This window comes from Gopherus flavomarginatus, chromosome 3 (assembly GCF_025201925.1).
Source record: "Gopherus flavomarginatus isolate rGopFla2 chromosome 3, rGopFla2.mat.asm, whole genome shotgun sequence".
NCBI classification, from domain to species: Eukaryota; Metazoa; Chordata; order Testudines; family Testudinidae; genus Gopherus; species Gopherus flavomarginatus.
The window spans coordinates 272,486,036-272,500,238 of record NC_066619.1 but is presented as its reverse complement, the minus strand read 5'-3'; the positions used below and the strand labels follow the sequence as shown (position 1 = coordinate 272,500,238).

General features: G+C 48.5%; 1 protein-coding gene across 6 annotated transcripts in view; it reads left to right on the top strand.

Moving 5' to 3' along the window:
- The window catches only part of REEP1 (receptor accessory protein 1), a 121,710-nt gene that overhangs the window by 70,484 nt on the left and 37,023 nt on the right, over positions 1 to 14,203 (top strand). For all 6 annotated transcript variants that reach the window (XM_050948013.1, XM_050948012.1, XM_050948016.1 and 3 more), the window contains one exon: positions 13,854 to 14,022. In XM_050948013.1, the coding sequence (XP_050803970.1) occupies positions 13,854 to 14,022 (169 nt within the window). The remainder of the gene's footprint in view (positions 1 to 13,853; positions 14,023 to 14,203) is intronic.

Below are 14,203 nucleotides of genomic sequence, written 5' to 3'. Positions count from 1 at the left end.
CCTCCCTGTCTACAAGCTATTCAAAGGCCTACTCCTAGGGACAGCATTTTAAATTAGGCTAGTACCCATAACAGGTAAGAAGTTTTACCGAGCTGCTTGTTTTCAGAGGTGGGAGAGTGGTTTAATGGCTAGTTCAGGGGTTTAGTACTGGAACGATTTGAGGCATTTGTAACAAAACAACCACTCTGTTCTATTCCTAGCTCTGGAAAGGAGTTTAATCTAATGGTTAGAGTAGGGGATGGAGTCGGGATTCCTGGGTTCTGCCGTCAGTTCCGTGTTTGGCCTTTGACAAGCCACTCACCTCTCTGTGCCTCCATTTTTTTCACTTGAAAATTAGGTATAATACTTCTCTGCATTCCTAGGTGTTGAGTTTTAATGACTTTATTATGGTCTGGAGAGCACATCAGGGTGACATACAGTGAATAAAACCAAAATACAGCTGTCATTAAGGGGAAATGTTTCTCAGTACCCTGGCACCCAAGTTTAGAAAGTGCCCTATCCCCTATTTCAGTCGTCAGCTCCAGGACTCTCACTGGCTTGTCTCCCCTAGCTAGGGTGACCAGACAACAAATGTGAAAAATTGGGACAGAGGTGGGGGTAATTGGAGCCTATATAAGAAAAAGACCTCCAAATCAGGACTCTCCCTATAAAATCGGGACATCTGTTCACCCTGCCCTAGCCTTTGGAAGGTGCTAGCTAATACATATTAACAGCCCCGTGGAGACAAGGCAGTTTGCCTTTAATACGTGTTAAACTGCTCACGTTGAAGCCCAAGGCTGAAATTAGGCCCCCAAATCCATATTTCAGCACCACAGTAAGTGGCCTGGTTTTCAGAAAGGCTGAACCCCTGCAGCCCCCTGTGGAAAATGTGGCCTTACCAAGTAGAGAAAGGAAAGGTCCATCTCATATCCTACTTCAGCTGAAATAACAGAACAGAAATAGATGCTAAGATATCAGGGGCCCCTTCCTCAGCTGGTATAAATTACCATCACATCTGTTGATCTAGGTATGAGGCTCTAGCCCTAGGTTTATTGGGTGCAGGCCCAGTTAAAGTGAGAAATGGACCCAGATCTAAGTACTCTTGAACTTTGAGACATGACCCCTTTTTTCCCTTCTCTCTGGTGTCCCCTCCCAGACCAAGATGCTACAAGCACAGACTAGAACAGAGGTGGACAAACTACGGCCCGCAGGCCACATCCGGCCCGTGGGACCATCCTGCCTGGCCGGCTAGCCCCCGGGTCCTGCTCCGCTGTCCCCTCTTCCCTGCAGGGACGCCGCTGCGTGGGCAGCGCTCTGGGTAGCAGGGCTGCGAGCTTCTGCTGAGTAGCGCAGCTGCCAGTCTGACATGCTGCTCTGAGTGGCGTGGTAAGGGGGATGGGAGGTCCTGGGGGGCGGTTAGGGAGCAGGGGGCTGTTGGATGGGGTGGAGTTTCTGGGGGGCAAATGGGGGTTTGGATAAATGTGGGAATCCCAGGGGGTCCTGTCAGGGGACAGGGATGTGAATATGGGTCAGGGGATGGGGAATGGGGGGATTGGGTAGGTGTGGGTCCTGGGGGGCTTGTCAAGGGGTGGGGGTGTGGATAGGAGACTGGGAGCAGGTGGGTTGGATAGGGAGTGGGGTCCCGGGGCAGTTAGGGGCAGGAAGTCCTGGGAGGGGGCGGTCAGGGGACAAGGAGCAGGTGGGGTTGGATGGGTCGGGGGCAGGGGTGAAAGTAACTTAAAGGACTTACCGGCACTCTCGAGTCCTTGGGGGCAGGGGGGAGCTCAACCAGAAGAGGCAGGGCCTTTAAATCCCCAGGCGCTTTAAATCACCCCCAGAGCTACCAGCTGCACAGGCGGCTGGGAGCCCCAGAGCTGGGGGTGATTTAAAGGGCCTGGGGCTCCAGCTGCCCTACTGCAGTGGAGCCCCAGGCACTTTAAATCACTGTCAGAGCCTGGGGGGGCTCCCAGCTGCCACCCCAGGCTCTAGTGGAGCTTTAAAGGGCCCTGGGCTCCACTGCAGTAGCAGCTGCCGGGAGTCTCATGCCCTTTAAATCACCACTGGAGCCCCGGTGCCACTACCCCAGGAATCCAGCAGCCAGACTCGGGTGGTGATTTAAAGGGCCCTGGAGGTAGCAGCAGTGGGAGCCCTTTAAATCCTTCAAAAACCACCGACTGGGCAGGATTTTTGCAATTCCTTCTCAATTGCGTGAAACTAGTCCCTAAATTGTTGGGGGGCAAGGGGGTAGGGCCCAAACTCCTATGAAATATTGAAAGATTTTCACTCAAAAAACATTCCTATAGGCTATTGAGAGCAAACACCTTCCACTTTCTAGAGTTCTGAAATTTCGTTGCCCTGCCAACTGGTCCCCCTGCCCCGCGCCCTCAGCAGCACACCGTCTACTGGTCCCCTTGCCCTGCGCCTCCAGCAGTGCGCCACCAGCTGGTCCCCCCTGCCCCACGCCTCCAGCAGCGCCCTGCCAGCCGGTCCCCCTACACCTGTTTCATAGGTGTTTGGGTCCTCCACTGCCCCCCAGCAATCTAGGGACTAGTTTCATGCAGTTGAGAAGGAACTGCAAAAATCCTTGGAGCGATTTTAAAGGGGCCCCAAGCCCTTTAAATGGCTGCTGGGAGAAGCCGATCTGCCCCGGTAGAGTGCACCGGCTCTTGCCTGTATGCCGTACTGGGACGCACCAGCTTACTTTCACCTCTGGGGAGGTTGTGAGGGGGGCAGTTAGGGGATGGGAGGTGGGAGGGGGCAGATAGGTGACAGGGGCCAGGCTATTCGGGGAGGCACAGCCCTCCCTACCTGGTCCTCCATACGGTTTTGCAATCCCAATGTGGCCCTCGGGCCACTAAGTTTGCCCACCTGTGGGCTAGTACATATGTGCCGCCTCCTTAGCTCAGTCAGATCCTCCACTGGACTGACTGATAAATGGCCTAGATGTTTGATTAGTGGGACACAATTAAAAAACAAAACAATTCTGCTGCTAGGCAAAAATATAGGTCATTACTAGACAGGTGAGGGGCTCTCAAAACCCCAAGCCTCTTGTGCCAATCTCCCTTGCTTGCGCATACTCTCTCTCTCTCTCATTCTCTCTCTCTCAAGATGAGTGGTAAATTTCTGAGGATTTCTGAGTGGAGACAAAGCCAGACATCTGGTGCTGGGTACTCGGCGCAGAGTCCTTGTCCCACCACCTTACATCCCCCTTGTGTGGCACCACGGTCCTTCCCTCACCACACGGTGACTTCAGGAGAGTAAGAACTAAGTGGTAGGATCTGGTAATGAGGTAAATCCTGATATGCAGCCCCCTTCCACTAGTTCAGCCCATTCCCCTCCGAGGGGCACGGGGCTCTGTCCCACTAACAAGATGTGTGTCAATCACCAACTCAGACGCTTGCTCATATGTTCTCTCTCTTTCCTGGCCCTTCTTTTGGTTTTGCCTTTTAGAGTGTAAGCTCTTCTAGGCTGGGACTACCTTCCAAATGTTTGCACAGCACCTCGCACAACAGGCTCTTTAGGTCTACTGCTATATTGATGATGATGACAATAGTGAACGGGGAGTGAAAAGCTGAAACTTCCTTGGAACAGCCACAGTGTTTTGGATGGGAAAAAAGAGATGGAGAGAGAGAAGGCATGCATGACTGGCATTGATGAAAAGCCCGTTTGTGCCTAATAAGTCTGAGAGATTGTCCAAGAGTCTGTCATGCATGTGAAAATGTGACCTGAAACACTGCCAGGGTTGGTGGTAATTCTGGCTGTCTCCTAGAAGTGCCAGTCACACAAATTAAGGAGTTAGAATTGCAGCACACACGCATCGCCCTGGATCTCCAAAGCCTTTAGGGTCCTGATCCAGAGCCCACTGGTGTAAGTGGAATGACTCCTATTGACTTCACTGGCCTTTGGATCAGGCCCTCAGAAAAGATCCTTGCTCTATCCCAGGCCTGCACAACTCGTAAAGCGACGAGGGCCGCATTACTCCAAAGAAAACAGCTGAGGGCTGAAACCCCCCAGCCCCGCGCAAACACCCTCCACCGAGCACCTCCCAGCCCCGTGAAAACATCCCGCTCCAGCACCGCCCAGCCCTGCAGAAACAAACCCTCCTTCCCCAGTGCTGCCCCACCAAAACGCTGTGGGCCGTAAAGGAAGGTTGGTGGTGGGGAGGTGATACTTCATTTTAAATCAACTAGGGGCTCCCTGCTGAAGAGGTGGCTGGGAGCCCTCAGGGGCAAATTAAAGGGCCTGGGGCTCCGGTGGCTGGGGGAACCCGGAGCTTTCCGGGGCTGGGGCAGGGATTTAAAGGGCCCAGAGCTCCTGCTGCTGAGGGGAGCCCGAGCCCTTTAAATCACAGCCCCAGCCCATCCACTGGAGCCGCGGCTGGGATTCAAAGGGCTCTGGGCTGCCCGCAGTGGCGGGGAATCTCTGCAGGCAGCCCAGAGCCCTTTAAATCTCAGCTGCAGCCGGGAATCAAAAGGGCTCTGGGCTCCCCGTGGCTGTGGGCAGCCCAGAGCCTTTGACTCCCGGCCGCGGCTGGGATTTAAAGGGCTCTGGGCTCCCTGCTGCTGCGGGGATCCCAAAGCCCTTTAAATCCCAGCTGCAGCCGGGAGTCAAAGGCTCTGGGCTGCCCACAGAGCGCTGTGTGCGGGGGATTTAGAATCCCCCCGCGGGCTGCACAGTGAGGCTCTATGGGCCGCATGTTGTGCAGGCCTGCTCTAGCCTATCTGTTTGGGTCAGTTCTTCCTCTCTGGGCAAACTCCGTCCCGCTCTCTCAGGTACCAGCAGGCTTCTAGATCCCACATAGGAGAGTGCTGCCTTGGCATAATTCGCCAGAGGAGAGCTGCAGAGCTCTCTGCTTTAAACTGCATGTGGAGCTGAGTGATGTGGGAAGGGAGAACACTGCTTGGGGAAGGGTGGATTTCCTTCCTTTGATCACATTCATCAAGCCTTCTTTGATAATTAAAGTGGTAGATTCACCCCCGTGCCTGCCTGTGTGAGGTATCTGATAAAAACTCTGTTTGCAGCACTTTGCACATCCATCAAGGTGAGGGCCGTATTGTGTCCCTAGTCTTTGTGGTCAGGATTTTCAAAAGTGATAACTGATTTTGGGTGCCCAGCATGAGGGACCTTAAAGGGGCCTGGTTTCGAGGAGGGGCCGAGCACATGCCCTGTGAAATCAGGCCTCCTTTAAGTGTCTCAAGTTGGGCAATCAAAAGCAGTGGTCACTTGAAAAGCCTTGGCTTTGTTGTATTGGGCTAGTCAAGAGAAGGACACACAGCTTTCTTGAAGCATATGGTCCTGTGCTGGCTATTACAGCATTTCTCCAATTACTTCAGCATGATGGCAGAGGTGCATTGTATCTCTTAACAGCAGAGCTCACCATTGCTTCCGGTTTCTTTTTCACTAACTACACCACAAACCAAACACAACTCAAACTCTTTGCTGCACCACACTCAGGGCAGGGTGGCTGCTTAATTTCCTCCCTTCTGTTGGGTGTTTCTTTGATGTAAATCCAGCCCCAATCAAAGGTGAAGGTGACATGTAGGCAAAGCACTGGAGGGCAGAGCCATGCTGCAAACATGGAGAGAGTAGATTAGGAGGAACTGTCTGCTGGCATTGATGTAAAGTCCCCAGGAGAGGAAATGAACTGTACAAACCAAACACCCGGATATAATGAACACACACCATCCTGTTCCAGTGAGCAAATGTCCCTGTTTCCTTATTACTGTCCTAGCATTAGTTTTTTTCACACTCTGGCATGGTTACAGGGAAGATGTGGAATCAAGATTGAATGGAGCATTGGTGTGTGTTCATATTGCTCTACGGTGGCTAGTCTATGGAGGCGATAAATCTTAATACTATCACAGCCCTTTTTCGCTCATGGAGAAGAGGCCTCTATTTTAGAGCATAAGGTCCTGGGTTCTATTCCCATAGCTTATGCTTGTATCCGACTGTGATAGCTTCTGGGTGCAACCATCAGCTCTTTACAGTGTCATAGAATATCAGGGTTGGAAGGGACCTCGGGAGGTCATCTCATCCAACCCCCTGCTCAGAGCAGGGCCAATCCCCAGACAGATTTTTACCCTAGTTCCCTAAATGACCCCTCCAAGGATTGAACTCACAACCCTGGGTTTAGCAAGCCAATGCACAAAACCACTGAGCTATCTAAGTAGGTATAGCACAATTTCTCACGCTGCCTCCCAATGACCAGAACTAAGATAGCTGCCAACATGCCAATTAGTGGTACATGAACTTCACCTAGGACTGTTTCTAAACTGACAGTAAACACAACAGCACTTAGCTCCTGTTGGCACCAATGGGAATTCCTCATGTGGATTTCAAACATGCCAGGAGATTTGATGCTCCATAGGGTGAGGAGAGCCTAGTAGTATAAAGAGTGAAGTGGTGATACTTGGTGCTTTTGATACAAGCACTTTACAAACATGTATGACTGTTCTTATCAATGGCTATTAGCCAAAATGGTCAGGGACATAACACCAGGCTCTGGGTGTCTTTCAACTGCCAGAAGCTGGGACTGGATGACGGGATGGATCACTCAAAATTGCCCTGTTCTGTTCATTCCCTCCAGAGCACCTGGCATTGGCCAGTGTCAGAAGACAAAATACTGGGTTAGATGAACCATTGGTCTGACCCAATATGGCTGTGAGTTAGGTGTTCTTTTCCCCATCTCTCAGATGGAGAAACTGAGGCAAGGAGAAGTTAAATAAATAACTCATCTGAGGTTACAGATGGACTTCCCTGCCCATCCTCTCTGTCGCCATTCCATGCAACTGCATCTGTATGTCCTCTCTATGGTCCTTCAAGGGCAGTGCTCTAGGCTCCTGGCTCCTCAACCATCACCTTTGTTGGGCAGAGATCCGCAGCTCCCTCCTCACCAGGATTTTTTCCAGACTGCTCAGTTCCCTGCCAACTGTGTGATATCCCCAGTAAGCCAAACTTCCTAAACAGGCCAGCACTTGCCCTTTGCTTTCTCTTCAGAGGTTATGAATAGCATGATTGCGAGCAGTTACAAGTTACCACACAGCTCTTTATAAGCAGCCATATTTATTCTTAAGGTGAGAGCATTAGAGAGGAAGCATATTAAAACAATGGGAGACACAGTACACATGTTAATAAGGTCCCAGCGTGGTTAAGCACTGGAATAAATTGCCTGGAGAGATTGTGGAATCTCTGTCTTCAGAGATTTTTAAGAGCAGGTTAGACAAACACCTGTCAGGGATGGTCTAGATAATACTACGTCCTGCCCTGAGTGTAGGGGACTGGACTAGATGACCTCTTGAGGTCCCTTCTATGATAATAAGCTTACCAGAGGTCATCCCCTGGCTCCAACAAAGGCTCTGGCAGGAAATAAGTCTGTCAAACCCCACAAAGAGGTTCTTCTGTGGTTACAAGTTCATAACAATGAATAGTTCAGTCTCTCTTTTATGCAGCTCGGGCATTTGTCTACTGATCGCCTGTTCACTAGGCCAAGATCAATGGTCCCCTCTTCAGGGCATAGCTTCCAAAGGCTGGGTTTTTGCGTAACCGGGGTGGATTTCCCAGGAAATTCATGACATGTATTGTCCCAAAAGACCAAGGATGGTCCAGGCCCACAGTTATACGTAACCTTCGCATTTAATACAACAGGCTCCAAAGACACGTAATCTTAATTCAATTAGGTTTTTCAAAGATATTGTCATAACTTTCACACTAATCTTCTCCCATCCTCCATTGTCAGCCACAGAGATGTGAATGCATCCCTAGCACATCGCTGCCCCCCTCAGAACCTTGAGCTGGCCTGGATTACGTTTGCCCCGAATGCATAGGTCAGGGGTCGGCAACCTTTCAGAATTGGTGTGCCGAGTCTTCATTTATTCACTCTGATTTAACGTCTCGTGTGCCAGTAATACATTTTAATGTTTTTAGAAGGTCTCTTTCTATAAGTCTATAATATATAACTAAACTATTGTTTAGTAAATAAGGTTTCAAAATGTTTAAGAAGCTTCATTTAAAATTAAATGAAACGTAGAGACCCCCGGACCGGTGGCCAGGATCCAAGCAGTGTGAGTGCTGCTGAAAATCAGCTCGCATGCCACCTTCGGCATCCATGCCATAGGTTGCCTACCTCTGGCATAGGTGCTGACTTTTATTTTTCCCGGTGGACTCCACCCCTGCTCCGCCTTGAGGCCCTGCCCTCGCTCTACCTTGGATCACTTGCTGGAGGATTCTCTGTACCTTGAAGTCTTTAAACCACAAGTTGAGGACTTCAGTAGCTCAGACGTAGGTCAGGGGTTTGTTACAGGAGTGGGTGGGTGAGATTCTGTGGCCTACGTTGTGCAGGAGGTCAGACTAAAAGATCATGATGGTCCCTTCTGACCTGAAAGTCTATGAGTCTAGACTTTAGATTCGCAACAAGACTAGTGTGAAGAACGTAATCATCAAAACTAAACCAGGACTAGCAAACATTTCCCACTCAGATGAGATTGTCATGGGAACACCCAATGCCTGCTCAGTTTACAGTGTGTGGCTTTTGTGTACTGCACACTTCCAGCCAGGCTTTTGTGTACTGCACTCTAAAATCCTCTCCAGTCTCATCAGCAAAATATCTTAAAAGCCCTTTGCTAGTAATTAGGTCAAATCTAACAGTTAATCAGGGGGGCTGATCGTTTGTTTTTTCATGTAACTCATTGTTACCGCTATATTGGCCAAGTTGCTTTGTTTGCTTTTCATAGCAGAATCCCCCATACAGCTGAGGGGGCAAATTCTGCCCTCACTTACACCAGTTGGTGCAATTCTATTGAAATTGGTGAGGCTGCACTGGTGTAAATGAGGGCAGAATTTGGCTCAAGTGTTTAGATATCAAACCCCCTTCTGCAAATGTTCACTAACTGTCTCATCACTTACTGTACTATACAAGCCCACCAAAAACTTGACCCTGGTTAGGCTGCTGGTGTGCTGAGACCACAGCCTGTCATGGTGACCAATATTGTCTCATTGTTCTCTTGTACTCCCTCAGTCTCTCTCAATCCATCTGCTGTCTCTTGTGATACACTTAGAGCTCTTTGGAGCAGGGTTTGTCTTTTTGTGCAGTGTTTGTATAGCACCTAGCACGATGGGGTCCTGGTCCATGACTGGGGATCATAGGTGCTACTGATATAGAAAGAAGGATACATAATAATTTGCTCCTGGGTAAAGTCCCATCAAAGCCAGAGGGACCATAATTCAGTAGCAAGCACTACTCCCTATAGTAAATGTCTGTAGTACTGAACCCACAGTGTGGGCGCAGATGGGTCTGATACTATACATGGGTCTGCTGAACCAAAGTTATGGAGAAAGGAGTATTAATTTCACTCAGCATAATGCTGCTTATATGGTAGGGATGGGTTGGTGTTCAGTTGCCCATCAAGAAACCACTGATGCTAAGGTACGGTAACTACAGGTTGGCCACATGTGATCATCACTAGATGGCTTAAAAATTTCTCTTTCAATATTGGCATTCTGTTACTTTCTTCGTTGGGTCTGTCCTGTAGTAGGTGACTTCTGGGTACTCTTCTGGCTCTGCCAATCTGTTTCTTCACTTCAGCAGGTGGGTAACGTGGTTGTAAGAATGCTTGATAGAGATCTTGTAGGTGTTTCTCTGTCTGAGGGGTTAGAGCAAATGCGTTTGTATCTTAGAGCTTGGCTGTAGACAATGGATCATGTGATGTGGTCTGGATGAAAGCTGGAGGCATGTAGGTAAGTATAGCAGTGTAGCACAGTGGACTCACCTCTGCGGCACCTCCTGCTGGTCGTCCTTGGGAATTAGCTCACTTCCAGCCAGGCGCGCCCTCTGTAGGCCAGTGATCCACCTGTCCTCTTGGCTCCCCCCTGTCCCTCCCTGGACCCCAGTGCCCTTTTAACTGGGGTGCTTCACCCAGCAGTACCCCACCAATCTGGGTCTCCCCTCCCTGGGGAACCCCCAACCCACTATCCCCACTTTTGGCTACTGTCCAGTCTACATCTAGCCCCCATTCACTGGAGCAGACTGCAGTATCAGCCACTCATCATAGGCAAAGGGGTTTGGATCTGCTGCCTTTGCCTACCCCTGGCCTGCCCCCTGCAACCCCAAGTACATGATGGCCTTGTGCTGGGCCACAGCCTGGGGCTTTCCAGGCACGAGTTCCCCAGCCCTGCTCCCCTCAGGTACCCTGGGTCTAGCTCCCTGCAGCCAGGCCCTTCTCCATCTACAGCCAGAGGGAGACTGTTTGCTCCTGGCTTCCCTGGCCTTTTAATACAGGCCAGCTGTGGCCTGATTAGGGTGTGGCCCAGCTGCAGCCACTTCCCCAATCAAGCCAGCTTTTAGCGTGGCAGCTTTCAAGCCCTCCCAGGCCACTTTTTAAACCCCTCAGGGCAGGAGTGGGTAACCACCCTGCTACAAGCAGTCAGTAGGTTTCCGGTATAGGGTGGTGTTTATGTGACCATCACTTATTAGCACTGTAGTGTCCAGGAAGTGGATCTCTTGTATGGACTGATCCAGGCTGAGTTTGATGGTGGGATGGAAATTGTTGAAATCGTGGTGGACTTCCTCAACAGCTTCTTTTCCATTTTTTTCATGTTCTCTATGTATATATATCTTCCTCCTGTATTTTCCACTGCATGCATCCGATGAAGTGGGTTTTAGCCTATGAAAGCTTATGCTCAAATACATTTGTTAGTCTCTAAGGTGCCACAAGTACTCCTTGTTCTTTTTTCTGACATAGTGTGGACCTGGCCCATGTGTCCCCTCTAAAAGGCTGCAGCAAGTCCGAGAACAAAATGGCTGCTGAATTCTGCAGCCCGAGATAATTTTTGGAAACTTAAAGGTGCAGTAGACTGAAAAGAAAAAAATAGATTGTTACCATCACCACACAGACACATTGTAAAAGGGCCATTTTTATTCATTTCATGCAGGTGATTCCCCTTCTTCAGCTGCTGGTACCACAAGATGGTACTACAGAAGTCAGCAGAGAATGGCGTTTTCTTTTTGTTAACATAGAATGCTGTTTTCCAAGCAGTGTTTCATAGAGTACCCTGATGGTTCCCACAGTGAAATACTGTGAGAACCTAGAGGTAGGGGAACCACAGGTTGAGAAAGGAGATGGGTCCCTGAGAGGATTTTTCTGTTATGAAGTGAGCTGTAGGCTGGAAAGTTTAGAAATCACTAATCTAGAAATTATGTAGGGAACCATGTGTGCCACCACATTATGACAGTAGTTCTGAGCACTGATGGGGCACAGTGTCTGGTCCAATTTAAATCTTAGATAGAACCCTTTCAGGGAATTTCTGAGAGCACCAAACACTTTGTGGGATAATAGGTTCAGTTTTCGAGTTACCTCTGTGTGAAGCAGATGAGAGAGGCTGGCAGACTGGTACCTGTGGATTCCTATTCTAGGTGTATCTTAGTACCAGTCATCCTATTAGGTGAGCCAGGTTGACTTCACTGTCGTTGTGTTCAATTTACCAGTGGGGAGTATTTCCCACTATTATTTTCTGATCATGAAGGGTGATTGATTTCCTTATTTAAAACAAACAAACTTTTAATTTTGAACTACAGTATTTTACGGAAGTGTAAGTGTTACCCACACACCTCCTGGGTGTAGTGTTCTGTCCCGTCTAGTGGCACCGAGGCCACTTAGAGAGAGATTAATGAGTCTGCTCTACAGCCTTAGCTAACAGCCAGTTTGTTTTTAGCTCATGCAGTAGAGGCTTATCTACTAAGCTCCAGAGGTCCCAGGTTTGATCCTGCCTGCTGATGAGTGGGGGTTGTTGGTGTTACATAAGCACCAAATCACTGTAGTAATACAACTGTAACCATCAGGGTTTGGGTGATTACTGTAGAATACCATAGGGTGGTATGTGTGTACAGGTAGGGTGTATGTGTAATATAATCAAGTGTTGTATTTCATCTGGAAATGTGATTTGGGGCATTAAAAAGTGGGATTCTCATGCAGAAGACTTGAATTAGCTTCATACATCTATTGTTGTCTTCTACATCAGGGCCGGGTCCAGGCACCAGCTAAAGAAGCTGGTGCTTCGGGCGGCCAATACAAAGGGGTGGCAGTGCGGGAATTCGATGGCGAGTCCCTCAGTCCCTCTCTTCCTCTTTGAGCTGCCGCCGAAGAGGAAGAGAGGCAGCGAAGGACCCGTCGCCGAACTGCCGCCAAAGAAGGGAGCGGCACGATTGAATTGCCGCTGATCAGCTTTTTTATTTCTTTTTGCAGCTTGGGGCGGCAGAAAACCTGGAGCTGGCCCTGTTCTACAGTAGTGTTTTGGGTCCTTACAAGGAAAACTGAAGTGCAAGTGGCATTTGAATCACTACAGTATTCCTTATCTGACCATTTGCACCTTAATTTTCTAAGGCATGTCTTTATGGCAAAAGGACACTATCACGTGCTATTATTTGCCTTATTGTGACCTCACCTCCGTGTGTACTGGTGTCACTCCATTGATTGCAGTGGAGTTACACCTATTTTACAAAAAGAACAGGAGTACTTGTGGCACTTTAGAGACTAACAAATTTATTTGAGCATAAGCTTTCGTGGGCTACAGCCCTCTTCTTCGGATGCCACAAGTACTCCTGTTCTTTTTGCGGATACAGACTAACACGGCTGCTACTCTGAATCCTATTTTACACTGGCACAAGTGAGAATCAGGCCCCCTGTATTTTTAAAAGTAGTTTTCTCTACACTATGCTATAAATATTATCTTAGAATAGGACAACTGAAAGAATCTTTATAATCAAAATTTATTTTTCACCAGGTATGCAGTTTGGTCACATTTTGAATATCACTCAGTTTAACTAATGACTTCAGGATTTCTTGTGCTAGAAGTATGTTGCGGTGTTTGGGTTACAAACAGTGCTGGGGGATGCTGATTTTTAGATGGGATTTTTATTTATTTATTTATTTTTAAACTGGACTGCATTCCTTTAAGTACCAACCATTCACATAGAAAAACTGTGTTCCTGTCTTTCAGGAATATACCTCCTATGGCTTGATTTAAAGGTAACCTGCAAAAGGAAGTAAATTAATGTGGGGCCTTTATTGCTTCTTTGTGTGGTATGGAGAAGATCTGGAATGTTTCCTGGTTTTTAAAAGGATTTTGCTGTAACATTAGAAATTCAGATCTTGTCTGCCTTGGAGATGCTCTGAGCAACTGGCGAACTAGTAGGCTGCTGCCATGCAGAAACCATGGAAGTGATTAACTTAGAATGACAGTGATTTTGATCTAGTTGGTTTAAATCTCTATTTGTTTTTTTCATTTTGTCAAACACCTGTTTAAGTCAAACACTTGCTCCTTTCATTAAGGTCTGAAGCAGCTTCTGGGGCACACAGCTGAGCCATCCTAAGTTCTCCAGCAAAAGTCTGAAAGACCAGACTTTCGGTCATTGGGGGCACCAAAGGAAAAAGGAAACAGAATTAATTGTTTTACAAACCCATTTTCTCCCCCCTCGGTAGGGGGGAGCATCTCCACTTGATGAATTCCCTCCTCCTCCTCCTCCTCCTGAATGACTGCAGTAATATAGGCTACATCGACACTGCAGCACTTTCACCAGTGTAGCACTTGTGGTGAAGATGCTCTAAGCCAAGGGGAGAGAGATCTCCCGTCAGCTTAGTAACTCCTCCCTCTGATAGGCAGTAGCTATGTTGGCTGGAGAAGCTCTCCAGCGGACATAGCACAGTCTACACCGGTGCTTAGGTTGATATAACTTACTAGGCGTGTGGATTAGTCACACCCCTGAGCAATGTATATATCTTACATTTCTCAAAAGTAACCTGTAATGTAGACAGAATCTTAGAAGGAGTGGGGCTTAAAATGTGTCATGGACTCTGACTTGTGTGTATTGTTTGTTTGACTAGGGTCAAGGGGCCCTGTCTGAGAGACTCAGGAGCTTTAGCATGCAGGACCTCTCAACCATTCGAGAAGAGAGCAGCAGTCCTGTACCTCCTCCAGTCACTGTACGAACAAGCAGCAAACAGAGCAAGCCCAAAACATCCAGAAGTGCATCAGAAAGCACGGGCAGCTCAGGTAAGTCTCAGCATTTTCCTCGGTCTTGTGTTGTTATCTGAAGTTTTTTTCCTCTACTCACTGATCCTCAAAGGGGAGCAACAGAGGAATGCAGGAAGCACTAGCTCAAGGACATGGAGATACACAGATATTGTAATGCTTAAGTTCACAGGATAGCATCACAGCTTAGTGTCAGGGCAAT